The following is a 14,224-nucleotide window of genomic DNA, read 5'->3' as shown; positions in this document are numbered from 1 at the left end:
GATGTCCCTCTATCTGGCCCCTTACAGAAAAGGTTTGCCAACCTTTGCTCTAAAATCATGACGTATGAGCCCACTCTATGGTTACGAGGGTTGTTGTTATCACCAGCCCCAAACAGAAACTGATCGAAGGAAAAAAAACTGACCCCAGATCAATGCAGAGGCTGAGAGAGCGGCTAAAGGTGTCCCCTCTCTAGGGCACACTGCTCGGAGGTGGTTTTCTGTGGCTCTGCAGGGCAGACGGGTTCACTGCTACATGCTCGAAGCCGCAGCTGAGCAATGGCCCCAGTCCTCAACTGGCGGCCCACAGGAATCCTGGATGTCTTTGGCACATTCCTCCCACTTTGCCTGCCAGCATTAAAGGGCTGACAGAGCAATTAAACTCATTAAGCAGCCTGACCTCATGTGGTGAGGAATTTTAAACACCAGATGGACAGGCGTATTAATAAGGGAGTGTCTGGAAGTTCTACGGCTGCCTACCATGGGAAGATGTGGGTCCTCCATAGAATGAAATGCAGCTTGCCGACAAAATACAAGGCTAAGGCTTTCAACCGCACTTCCCTTTTTCCAATGCTACATTCAAAGAAAGAATTTAACGAACGCCTCCTGCCCCATACTATGCATTTATGTCAAAATCACGTGCTCGGTGCAAACTCCAGAAAATGCAGTGTTTAGAAAAGAGTTAACAAGCCCAGAATCAATCATTTTCCTGAGAAATACAAAAAGCAGCACCAGCCACTGCTGCTGCCTATTTCTCCGACCTCCACCATCCCTGGGAAATTGCTGCTCAGAAATAATGAATTCTCTTGGCATGGCCAGTCTGTCACTTAGACAAATCAGGCAGATTTCCAGGATTGGACCCTTTAATGTTCTTGGGCTGTTTTTTCTTCCCCCTGACAATTGTCAGTTGGATGATAATCCCTACCTTGTCACAGGCCCATTTGTCATGTGAATGCTCCGCGTACTTGGTGACGATGTACTCCCATTTTTCAGGCAAGGAAAAACTGAAATGAGAAAAAAAAAATTACAACCTCCCCAAGCACTTCAGCTGGATGTACTGAAAAGATGGCCAGAACCAACGATCAGCTGGCAGAAGTTGGACGGGAGGGACCAGCTAACCCAAGGCTGAAGCTGGATTCCCAGCTGTGAACTTCATGGCTTGTCCATGCTGGGTCACAGACACACACCAGGTCTTATTGGAGGACATCACTGTAGGAGCCTCTGCTGCACAGGTGACCTTCCAGCTGCTCAAGATTCCATTGGCTCCTGTGCCAGATCTGACCTGGGTTAGACAGTGAAAATCCCCTTATCCAAAGACACTGCCTGTAACCTCACCAACTCCAAACTGGGAATGCCAGAAATGGGTAGACAGAGAACCAAATGTTACAAAAGACTGTCTACTTTTTTGGATTCAGAGACTCATGTTTAAATATTAGAATTTGGTTAGGAGAGCAGACACTTGTTTCTGTTGGCCTGGCAGCTTCTGTCCCATCTAGTGGTAAAAAACAAAAACAAAAAACAAAACAAAACAAACAAAAAGCACCCCCATTTTCCTTTGAGGAACACGTCTTGAATTGCATGGAGTCTTATGCGAACGGTCACCAAGAATGGACATCTGAGTAGGCCAATCAGACTCACTCTCCCTGGAATTTGAGTCTTAAGTTGTTTGAGGCCACGGCAGCAAAGTCTTTGCGCTGATTCATCTAATGGGGATACTACTTGAAGGTTGTTCATGTCGTCACCCTGCCTTGGTTCCTGTGCTTCCTGAGGCCTGGTTGGTCAGCTTTGCACTAGGTTTTAATTATAACCCTGTATCCTTGCAATCATGTGCTTTTCTGCTTAACTTCTAGCTCCTGTTACTTATATTTTTTGGAGAACCATACTGATGCCAGAGGTATGTGTGAAGAAATCAGAACTCTCAAGATAACATGGAACCACACTCATCGCTAGCAAACAATTGCTAGTGTATATCTCAAAATGTTTATAAAGGCATCCAAGTGATTACACCATCTGTCATCCCTTCAGTATGTTTACGTTTTCACAAGGTGAAGTTCTCCGAAGTCAACACCTGCGTCTCTTGGGCTCTAGCTTGGTACTTTATCACACCCCTTACCTCTTTTTTACAGCAGGTTCAATTCTATTTCCTGCCATCCACTCACTCAAGGCTCCATGTGATAGGATGTGTACATAATTCTCCCGAAGGTGAATTTTATACATTATCAAAGCTGACGGCCCCTAGGAACGGCTCAAGCTATGCCTCTCCTATGGGAGCTACCGCCGCAAACCACAAGTCTAAGGGGCTCTTACAGGATGTCTTGATTTCCCTGTTCAATCTAAAGCATTTTTAGAGCTCTTCATTTAAAATGCACCCGGACATGAAGACTATATGACCCACAACGCATAATCATAACTAGGAAAGAACTGCCAGAAGACAAAATTGGGCATATGTTGCCCAATATTTTATCCGTGGCCTAATCATCACTAGAGAGGAATGCTGGGGAACCAGAGGGAGGAAGTAAAAGACACTATTGTAGGGTGATTCTAAAATTCCAGCATCCCTTGGCATGGCAAAGAGTGGGTCCAGTCTTTCAAATAAGGACCCCATGCTGTTCTGTCACTCACACCCTGAGGCCTTACTGGAGTTCAGCTGAGTGTTATTTATAGAGTTGTTTTGACGTACAATGCTATTAGAACTATAGAGGCCTAATTCACAAAGAATGAAGATTTTTGTCAAAAAATTCATTAATAAATTAATTGCATCATTTGTCAGCGTGGTTCTTAACAATGCCTCGGGTGACATTTATTTGTGGAAAGCATTAGTCTCTTAAAATAAATAAACCAACCCCCGAAAGGAAAGCCCAGAATATAATAATACAGCACATAATCAGATATGGACGGATTAGACCTTCAGAAGCTGACAAAACCCAGTGCCTAACGTGACTTATAGCGTGTCAAAGAAAATGATCCGCAGGGTTAGCAGGACAGAAGGAAGAAAAGTTCATAATCCTCGCTACCTTCTGAAAGAGAAACACCAGCCACTGGCCAAAATGTCGACTGGCTTAGAGATGATTCTGGACTCACTTCATGGTGTTGATGGGTTTGGGGTCAAAGTTGCCATCTGCATCCACTGAGATCTGTTTCTCCAACGTGGCTGAGATTCTGGTATCTAAGTAATCTGGTGGTAGTGCCCCAGCTATAGCACTGAGACAAGGAAGGGCCATTCGGAAAAGGTCTGGGTCATACTTCTGTGAGGGAAGACAAAGACCATGATAGCACAGAGATGAGAACTAGTGCCGCCCACAGGGAACAACTCATCAATTAGCTGAAAAAAATAAAACGCTTGCGTTTGTCCAGATTCACCAAAATGGGGAACATCTATATCCTTTGATGCTTTCTGGTGGAAACTTAAGGATCCTTGGAAGATCAAACGACAACCCGTAAAGCCCTCAAGTCACCATTTGCTTTAAGGTGAAAATCCTTTAATCAAAGTTTAAATCAGTATCTCCCAAATAGTTAATTGCAAGAATATCTAAGGATTACAGTGGTCTATAAACTTGCCTACCACAGATGGTTATAGACCCAACCTGTGACTGGAGAGGACAGGAGAAGCTCTGACAGTCCCCTCTGCAGCTGATATGGGTCTTATGTTGGTATCCTCAGCAGATGGCTCAATATCACATCTGTTCTCTCTTGAATGGGGCCCGGAAGAAATTTCAGTCAAATAATATGGGGTTGGGAACAGTTTTTGATCTACTCCTACTAGACCAAAGGAACACTGGAATAAATAAAATTTAAGTGCAGGTGAACACCAACTGGAGCTATCCACAAGCTTCAGACTGTGGTAAGAAAGCCAGACTTACTCATTTTCCACCTTTAAAGATGGCGACCTCAAAAATCGAAATAAACTGGGCTAAGGGGAGGGGAGGCAAGTCTGACAGTTTGAACTGTATTTCAGTCAGACTGTACAGAGGCCTCTTACTCACTTTTCTTCAAGCAAGTGGCTGTGAAGAACCTTCCTCAGAATGGTATGTGGTCTTTTGAAAATCCCACATCTCAACCTCAGAGCAGCTGTTGGGGATTCTCCTCTACACCTAAGCTTGGTAAAGACTGGCTAACAGGGGCCACACAATGCCAGGAGGAAAGGAATGACAGTGAGGGTAAGTCATCAAAACTGAAACTAGGAAATATTTTTGTAATTTGCTCTGGAAGTCCTTCTCCTGTGTTTTAGCTTTGTGAGTCTGACAGGTTATTCAACTGCTCTGAGACTTTTCCTTGTCTGTGAAATGATGATTAGCATAGCTCCTGTTTCACAGATTTGGGTAAGGATGGTGTGATATACACTTGGGAAGTAACCGGCTCTGTTCCTAGCACGTGGCAAAGGCTAAAAACATTAGCTATTACTATTCACAGGCATTTATTACTCATTGGTTATCAAGGTGCTCCCTCTTTGTTCAGAAGTACTGCCATTACCTTATGGGAGAGGGAGTCGAAAATCCCCCAGAAGAGCTTCTCCGTCAGGTGCAATTCCTCCTCCACAGCTAGCCCGTAGCTCCCCCATCCTGAAGGCAGACAGTAATACTTCCAGCACTGTTCATAGTGATTTGTCAGAAGCTGGGAGGTTTGAACAGGATTGCACCAGTGGGTGGGGTACGGAAGATCCACAGGCATCCGCAACATGCAGGGGAGAACACAACAGCAGGGGGCAGACATGAGAGTGAAACCAACAGTTGAAACAGTTGGGTTATCTACAGAGAGGCCCTCAGACACCACTGGGAATGGTCTGCTTTCCTGCCTAATGAGCTCTAGCCGGAGCTGAATCCACCTGATTAACTCTTGTGCCTCCTAATGTGCCCCCAGCAGTTGCTGGAAAATGGAGAGGAACTCTTTCTACTTCAAATGAAGTAGTTGCTATCTAACACTGCTATTTAACTCAAAGGTGGGAATAATTTCTTCTCAGACATTTGCTTATAAATCTAGAAGACTCTGAGTGATGCTGATATGGAGATGGTGAGGAGCACCCCGTGGGGTCTGAAGATTTTCTCTATACTGATTACTGCCTGTGGCTTCCTTGCTTTTCTCTTGAGCCTTCTGATGGCCCAGCCGTGTTACAACAGTTCCACATGTGGCCAGGAGAGGGCAGAAGCACAGCGCCAAAGTTCCTATCCCAACAGGTGGAATCCACACCCTCTAAGAAAAATCCCGCTGGTCTCAGATGTAAAAGCGAGCTTACTGAGTGCTATTGATGCTGCTTCCTCAGGGACCAGAATCCAGCTGGCAGTACAGGCCTGCTGAGGAAGCAATGCCAGGTTGGACTATGAAAACCATAGTTTTCAGCTAAAATGCTTACTGGGATTAAGATTAGAAGAATAGCCCTTGGAGGGCAGTGGAATCTCTGACAATATACAAGCTGCTTTCTGCCTGGCATGGAGACAGAGGATTGAACTGAAGGCTTCTGGGAATTCTGTTTATCCCAGTAAAATGCTTCTGGAAATCCTTGGCTTTGCCTAATTCTGAGAAAAAGGAAAAGTTCTGTTAAAGTCACCAGGCAGAATTATCAGGTGTGGCTAGCCACTGCCAACACAATGAATATGCAAATACGGCAGGTACCTCATAGGTGAAAGTTAAAAAAACATTTTTCTCTTGGGTGGGCAGTTGATTGTGGTGCCCTCCCACCCAGGCCCAGATGCTCCCTGTGCTAGTGATAAAATTATTGTAATTTATGAGAAAATCATGAATGAGACAACAAATAGCTCTATGGTTCTTTCTACTTTACATTCATAAAGGAAAGCAGGTAAGAGTTAAAAACAAACACAAAAGAGGGTCTGTTCAACAGGAAAAAAAAGGCACAAAACAGTATGGAATAGAAAAAGGACAATTTAGTTTCTGTACTTGAATGAATAATCACAAGGCCTTCAAAGCTTTTTGAGATTGGATACATTCTGAAAACGTAATTAAGGCAGGAAACGGCACAATCCAAGTCCCCCTCATTAACTTCTGCTAAATAACACATAGCCAGTGGAAAGCAATTAAAGAAAATTGGAGCAGTTAATGATCTACTCTCTGCAACCTGGACATTCAGAAAGGGGTGTGATAGGGTGGGTTGTATCTTTTTAGCCCTCAAAAAAGTAAAACTCATTGAATGTATATTTTGCTCCCCCAATTGTGAAGCCCTCATGTTTTGCAAGGCAAGTTTCTGTGCCGTGGACTGTATTTCTGCAGCAATAAAGAGGTTTACCTTAAGAGGCATTTTGCAGTATTCGTTGAGCTGCGGCACATCAAAGACAAGACGTCGCAAGAGTTGCTGTAACATTGAAGGCCTCAAGTGACTGCAGTAAGAAATAAGAAAGAATAGAAAGGTAAGAAAATGATAAAAGAAGGAAGAAAGAAGAAACACTCATTGATAACCATATACCAGAGCTAAGCCTCAGAATAATTAGCTCCTAAAACAAGATCTTGGGTAAATCACGGTCAATGATAACACACTTTAAAAGTAAGTACAGGTGATCCTTTCACAACATGGCAGCTAGGGGTGCTGACCCCTCCAGCATATAACTTTTGACCCCCTCCAAAACCTTACTAATAACCTACTATTGACTGGAAGCCTTACCAGTAACACAAACAATTGATTAACACGTATTTTGTGGTATATGTATTATATACTGTACTCTTACAATAAAGGCAGCTAGAGAAAATGTTAACAAAATTATAAGAGAAATATATTTATACTATTGTATTAATTGAAAAAATCCACATACAAGTGGACCTGTACAATTCAAACCCGTGTCATTCAAAGGTCAACTGTATATTTAAAATATAAAAGGGGAATGTGTGGCTAACGAAGTGAGATACCTAAGGTAAAGTCTAATCACCAGGTGATAAGATGTCCTAGAGTCTATGCATCATCAAAATATAGTTACGGATTATGTACAAAGAATACAATAGAAAGAAGGTGCAGTTGATTTTACAGCCATCTCTAAGGGCCAACTGTCTCCTTGAATTCTGCAAAGGATGATGGAGTTGACCAGTGCATAGGTGGAATCTGAGGCCACCTACTGGTGTGACTGCAAGGGAGTTTAAGACCCTCTGAGTTACTATCCAATCTCTGAAATCCTCATTATTGAAATCATTTCTTTAGGTTAAGGCTCTGTCCTCAAAAAAACAAAACAAAACAACACAACCCTCCTTAAACAGGCAAATACTATAATCAATTAGCGAACAATTTATCAAATTATCGAAGAGTTCATGGCGTTGGTAGTTGGTACAATTCTGAAATAGAGAAAGGAGAGATAAACAACATTGATTCACTTTTATTTTTAGATTACCAAGGCTTTTAAAAACTGAATGGAATGTCCAAATTCTCTGCACAGGAAAGTGCCCATATACATAATTTAGCATGTATGTTCAGTTCAAGACCTACTGACTTCCAACCACAGATGCACAAGGAGCCATGGAGGCCAAGTTAATGACTGATGTTAAATGTTGGAATGTCAGAAAAGAAATCCTACAAGGAGATGGACAAGAGAACTCATCTGGCTGACAACTTTTCCAAGAGCCGGCCTTGTGATAACAAGTCCTGGAGTAAAAAGTGAAATATACAGCAAGTAAATGGCCTTGTCTCTAAATCTTGGAATTATAATATAAAATTCATTACTAATTATTGCTTTTTTTTCTAGGTAGCCCTAATCCCCCCAGTACATAGTCATCTCTTGTGTGATTAGGAAACCATTCATTCAACAAGAATAAGGACCATATCCAGCGGGCCACTACAGGGACACCTGCTGGGCCTGTCTCCTGGACATCCCAGAGCAGTGGTTCTCAATCTTGGCTGTATTATGGAGGCACCTGGGGAGCTTCAAAAATTATAAGCCTGGGTCCCATTACTAAAGGTTTGATTTTGGGGGTTGAGGTATGGCATGGGCACTGGATATTTATTTTGTAGCTCCCTATATGATTCCAAGGCAGAAAACACTGGCTTAACACAGCAAATCAGCATCTGGACCATATTGCTGACACCTGCTATTGGAAGGGGCCTTCTTCCTTTGACCCTATCAGACTTGACAGTTTTCTGAGGATCCAAGTCTCTTGGGTTGACTTTACCATTTTCCTTGGTTGCTCTGATACCTATCTGCAGTGGTGAAAACTACTGCCCTTCATTCCCCACTGGGACTGGAGATTCCTTCTTATCTTTGCTCCAGGTTCTGTGAGCAATGCACTATCTGGAGCTTCTTATCTTTGCTTCAGTGAAAACTACTGCCCTTAATTCCCCACTGGGACTGGAGATTCCTTCTTATCTTTGCTCCAGGTTCTTTGAGGCTTACAGGTAGGCTGCTTTGATTCATACTCTTACATCTGGTCTCTGTGTAAAGGTCCACTCACTTAGAGAAGGAAAAACTTGGTTTCTGGCTTTTAGGAACCAAAACATTAGTTCTTAATCTGAATACTTAAGGCCTGAAAGACAGTTTCATCTTCTGTTCCACCAACCCTCAGGGCAAGAGCCTGAGCTGTGCCCCCCATTTCTCCATAGTGAGAGATGAGACTCCATGCAGAGGTGATCAGCAAACTTGAGGTAAGTGGGAGTCCCTGCATAACCTAAGAGGAGATGTCTGGGGAGACGCTGGTGTATGGCTAAGGCCTGGAAGCTTCCTTAAGCTGGAGTCACCAGCTTATCAATTATACAATTAAGTGCAGTTGACACGGATGCACACATGGAGGTGAAAACCACAGGCCAGGGTACTTACTTGCAAATGGCAAGCAAACATTCTTCTATGGTGTCCCTCTGAGCTTTGGTGAGGGAACGTCCCTTGGAAAGCCTATATATTGTCTGTAGTGTAGAATCGATCAAAGAGGTGTAGTGTTCTGCTCCGGCAAAGAGAGGGGCGCATCTTGTGAGGAGTGGAAGCACAGCAGAACATAGATATCTATTTAGTGCAAGCGCGGCCTCTGTGGTGCTTAGGGAAACCTAGGAAAGGGAATTGGGACACTGGTTAATCTCCTTGGGAAAGACAGAGCACAGCTTACCCTGCGTATGGAGATCCTGTCTGGCAGGTTGTTAAGCTTACGCACAACAGTGTTTCACAGTGACAGAGTGAACAACTCCCTACCTTGTCAGCAGACCTACTTCTCTTTTGCATTTTAAATGGGAAAAAAAAAAAACCAGGTTAAAAGAAAAAAATAAACAGAAGGAAAGCAAAGGCTGGCTGGTCCTAACTCATTCCAAATGATCCACAAACATCTGTTCCCTTCAAAGAGGGATCCTAAAACCTATTAAAATCAGCCGATGACCAGTCTAACCCAACATTCTTCATGTTTGCAAAGTCCAACTGCCAAGCTACTATGTTATTATACTGTCTTAGCTCTTTTTTCTCACCTTGTGCACATTCACAATTTGTCCTGAGGTGATTTTGAGATTAGTAAGTGGCTACTGGCCAAGCGAGCCGTCAAACTACTGGTTTTGTGACAGGTTTACAGAGAGAAAGTGGAGCTGTGACCTTATCACTTAATTTATGAGCATTGTGAGCAATTCACTATCTGATAAATGGCACGAGGGTAGAATTCACTAAAGAGAACCTACCTTTGATGGGAAAAGGGTACAAGGAACATAAACTTAGGACTCACTTAAAAACTCTCCTTTAATTCTCACTCAGTGTTCTTTCTCATTCACTTAGGCTAGACACAAGGCAGGCCCAGTTACTGACATTTAGTCAAAGCATTCTTAGCTACCATCTTTGAAAACTAGGCAACTTCAAAAGAAACCTTGAGATCCACAAAGATAAAATCTTATCGTTATTTCCTGTGATTATCATAGCCATTGTATCTGTAACACATTTTCTGTAAGTTATCACATGATAAACTGTCTTGAACTGTACACATTTCTGGGTATTCCTATTAATTATCAAAAGTTTGTCTTTGATAAGACTTAGTAATCCTACTGAAAGAAATAGCAAATCTTTCACATTTATCATTTTGGTAAATAGAGTTGTCACAATGGGGAAGGACAGAGCTTTGATTCCAGTGGCTTAAAAGTTTTCAAAAGAGAATGCATAAAAATGCATGTGTTAAGGAACTGAACGTTTAGCTTATTTTGCTGCAGATTGTGCCTAGACAAGCATGTGATTTGAACACCAAATGGAAGAACAGAATTTGCTGTTTATTTGACCTATAAAAAACCCAAATGCTTTCATCAGGAACCTTGGGAATGTCCCAAAAGTGAAAACAATTACCATTTTTTTTAATCAAGTAATTTATAGAAAAAACTCAAAACAAAAGTAGCTGTGGAAGCAATGTTTTAATTATCCAAAACGATCATATGTCCCAAACACCTTCAGGAATACGTCATTTCTTAACACCATGCCAAAAATAAGAATGGATCTTCCATTCAGATTGGGACTTGTATTGCTTCCCATTTCTGGGTGATCCTATACATTTGCGAGTAACCCATTCAAATGAAATCCATCCCAGTTAAGGTACTGGCTAGCTGACCACCCATCACAGAGCTCAGACTTCTATCTCTATTGGACACTAGGTGGAGCCTTTGAGAGACTTTATGATTGATTAAGAAGACCTGCATCTTCTGGCTCTCCAAAAAAGTAACCCTACATTGGCAAGATGTTTTTAGACTTATGGTGATCGAATTGTTCTTTTCTCCTTGGACCCAGGACTTCTGGTGCACTGTTTCTGACTTGGACAATCATGCTTCTATGCTTTATAACTCCTGGGGCCTCTGTCTTGATGTCTGTTGATGTTGGATTACTATACTTCACCCTTGACTTTCACACTTGGGTTTGACTTGGCCTCTGGTCTTGACCTTGCCATGCCCAAAGCTCCAAAACTGCTTGGCTTGGATATTATCTTTCCTGATGGTCAGTGCATGAAACTTAAGGAGAGTGGGAAGAGTATTTCCAGCCTATAATGCTGCCAGCCAGACCTTTTCATAAGCAACAAGCCCTGGTTCTCAACCAAGGGAGATTCTGTCCCCTAGGGGACATTTGATGCTATCCAGAATTGGTTTTATGGGTGTGCTACTGGTATCTAGTGGGTAGAGGTCAAGGGATGGTGCTAAATATCCTATAATACACAGGATGTACCCCCACACCAGATAGTGCCAAGGTTGAAAAACTTGCAACAGAGGAATCTGGATTAAATATGTGAGGTCGAGTTTACCTACATTTAATTCTCTGGCCCAACAAATTAAGACCTTCCATTTCTTGGTACTTCTATTTTCTTACCTTTAAAGCTGACTGCTAACATGTAATCAGTGAGGAGATAGAAAATAATCACTTTGAAATCCAATGTTACTAACATACAATGATGGGAAAAAGATAGTTTTCCTTATTTTAGCCACTTACTGTATCTAGAGAGGCAGAGGCTCTTAAGTCAGGTAAAAATCCAACCTCTAGCAAGTGGAGCAGAAAAGTTTGATCCTTAACGCCATAAACACGATCCAAGAACAGCACCATGGGTGCCTTGTGGTCAGGGCAGAAGTTGGCTGCCATATCTGGCTCGCTGACCGACCCATCTGAAAGACACACAGAGAACGTCATGGCCCCTTTTCTATCTCCACAGACTCAAAGGCCACACAGAGTGTGTCTGTCTACACGCCTTGTTCTCCTAACAAGCAACAGGAATGCAGTACTGTGCTGCAGCCAGCAGATACTCGCTTGGAACAGCAGGTTGCTTACATTTCAGGAATTTTCTTGAGCCAGTTGTTAGACATACTCATTATCAACAACTAAAATTTACAATTAAGTAAATTATATTTAGAAAGGTGACAAATACTCAAAACGCATCATCTCCTAATGACTTTGCTATCAACTATATTTTTGAGGTTATTTATATCTGTTTTATTTGCATGTTGGAAATACAATACAGTGGTGTGCTATGTGCATTCTCTTTCCAACTCCGTGGCTCAGTGACACACATTGAGAGCTTGAAATGGACCATGGTGAGAGTACTTACACCACACAAAATGGGCAAATGCCAGGAATCGGGGCTTGGTTTTTTTGCTTTGTTGACTGAAGACAGAAGAAATGAAGGGAGAAAATGTAAGGGAGATTAAGTTTAAGAGTGTGTCTTGTCTGTAGCCATTACATCATAAATAGCACATAACTGAGGAAATATTCTCTTAGTATCTGGAAACTATTATCTGATTTAGGTGAAATTGAGGACAGATCTTCCAATAATTCTAATCTTATTTTAATACAAAAGTTCAAAGGTGAAGTGAGGAATACCATGAATTAAACAAAAACTGCTTGACTTAGAGAATAAAGACAGGAGTTTGAAAGTTTGTTAACATCAAAAAATAGGAAAAAGAGCACCTAAATGATCAAGCTAAATCAGAGCATATTTACATACCGTACTTCATAAATTACCTTGAGAGCCACAAAGGTTTAGTCCTATCCAGCCCAGAGCCTCACTCAGCGCAGGGATCAGTGCAGGGCTCTGGCCAAGCAAGGAGAGAAGGGGACCTTCCCAACAAGAAGCCACCTGCCTCTGCTGAACACCAGGGGGAGCCAGATCTGAATGGCGAGGATGAATTAATCTCTGAGACTCATGTTCTGAGGAACATTCATTTTATCGGATACTACTAAGTGTTTTGTGCTCAAAAAGTTTGGGTAATTCTGAGTTTGACATTTCTTTTATCATATGTTTTTTCAAAGGCTCTATAATCTTTGTTCTTCATGATAAGCGCAACATTTTCGAGATTGATATCACCAAGACTGAGAAGTAAGAGACCCAAAAAGATCAACAATTAGCTATCCATGAACAAAAACAGCACTGGGAGAAGCCAGGAGTCAACGTGAGAAACTTCAGTAACACAGTAGAACAAAAAACCTGAGAATCACTGCACAAGAAAGTAAGGATACATTTTGCCAGCATTATCCCAGGCTGGCACTATTCAGGGCCAAGCAGGAGCTGCTCATCTAGAAAGAGTTCCCTTCACTGGGTAAAGAGAATGGGGTGAACAATCATCTCCTTTACCTTTTGGGGAGCTACATGAAAGATACCTTCTGTCTCACCCCAGCTAGGGCCCAGTGAAGGGAGAGGTCTCAGAAAAAGAAAGAAGGGCAAGGGCCACTTGTATCAACCAGGCAGTGGGAGTCACTGTGGTCACCAGTGACCTGCTCTACAGAGGACCCCAGCAGCTCTTGCCAGTGAAGAAACCAACATCCAGCATTAACCACCGTGAAACCCTGGCAGGTTTCCCAGGTTTTGTGTTTGCAGATGCCCAGCCACCTGGGTCTCTTCTCACTCCCAACTCTCTCAATGCCAGAACCCTGATCTGCATTGGCAGCCAGTCCTGGGCTCTGCAGCTGTACTGATTCAAGATGCCAGCCCAGACCCTTGCAGCTGATACCCACCATCGTGGGCACACTTGGGAAGACTTCCGTCACTGGCCTCTGTTTCCATGTGTACACCCGTGGTAAGATCCTGCAGCCACGGGAGTACATGCAGACAACCAGGGCCCCACAGCTGCTTGTGGGCCCAGCTCTGGCCTTGCCTCCAGTCAGTGGCCTGCACTGCTGGGCTCATCTCAGCTGGCACCTTCAACTGTGAACTTGCATCTCACTGGCCTGAGTCTTGTCACTGGCTACCACTGCTGTGCACCTGTGGTGAGACCCTGCAGCCGCAGGCATGCATGCTGACAGCCAGGGTCCCCGCAGGTGCTAGTGCCTCCATACAGCTCACCCTGATACTTGCTGCTCACCCTGGCTCCTGCCACTCCACGTGTGTCTGCAACTGGCCTGTGCCACTACACAGGCACCTGCAGTTGGTCCCTGCAGCAGAGTGTACACATCACCGGCTCCAGCTACCACCACTGCCTACCTTCTTCCTAGTTGTTAGATATGGACTTCACTGCCGAGGATCCCAATAGCCCTTGCAGCTACTGAGGAACTCCAGCAGGACTTGCCAAGGACCGCATAATTATCAGTGTGGTGGACCACAGTGGCCTGAGCTGCCAAGACATCATGCCCCCCAAGCTCCAGATCTAAAGCCAAAGCACACACCTGTGCTTGGTGCCCTGTCCCACGAGATCTGGGGTCACAGCACACTCTAACATGCCCCCACCTGCAGGTGAGGGTCTTTCCTTACCAAAGTCAGTCCATGAAGTGTGAAGGGGCGACTGCTTCTCCCAGGGTGCAGGTATCTATGCAAGGCTATAGGTGTCACAACAAAGAAGGGAAACAGGACACCACAAAAGGAACACAGTAAACTCCTAGTAATTGAC

At 43.4% G+C, this 14,224-nt stretch overlaps 1 protein-coding gene across 1 annotated transcript in view; it reads right to left on the bottom strand.

Annotated features, from left to right (window-relative positions):
- The window catches only part of RYR3 (ryanodine receptor 3), a 525,783-nt gene that overhangs the window by 107,086 nt on the left and 404,473 nt on the right, over window positions 1-14,224 (bottom strand). Inside the window, exons 47-52 of the mRNA XM_053224214.1 lie at window positions 11,343-11,512; window positions 8,736-8,956; window positions 6,233-6,323; window positions 4,468-4,608; window positions 3,079-3,242; window positions 923-1,001 (exon numbers count right to left, since the gene is read on the bottom strand). Of these exons, the coding sequence (XP_053080189.1) occupies window positions 923-1,001; window positions 3,079-3,242; window positions 4,468-4,608; window positions 6,233-6,323; window positions 8,736-8,956; window positions 11,343-11,512 (866 nt within the window). The remainder of the gene's footprint in view (window positions 1-922; window positions 1,002-3,078; window positions 3,243-4,467; window positions 4,609-6,232; window positions 6,324-8,735; window positions 8,957-11,342; window positions 11,513-14,224) is intronic.

Source organism: Acinonyx jubatus, chromosome B3, assembly GCF_027475565.1.
Source record: "Acinonyx jubatus isolate Ajub_Pintada_27869175 chromosome B3, VMU_Ajub_asm_v1.0, whole genome shotgun sequence".
Classification (NCBI taxonomy): Eukaryota; Metazoa; Chordata; class Mammalia; order Carnivora; family Felidae; genus Acinonyx; species Acinonyx jubatus.
The sequence above is the reverse complement of the archived record's forward strand: the minus strand, read 5'-3'. Positions and strand labels throughout refer to the sequence as shown.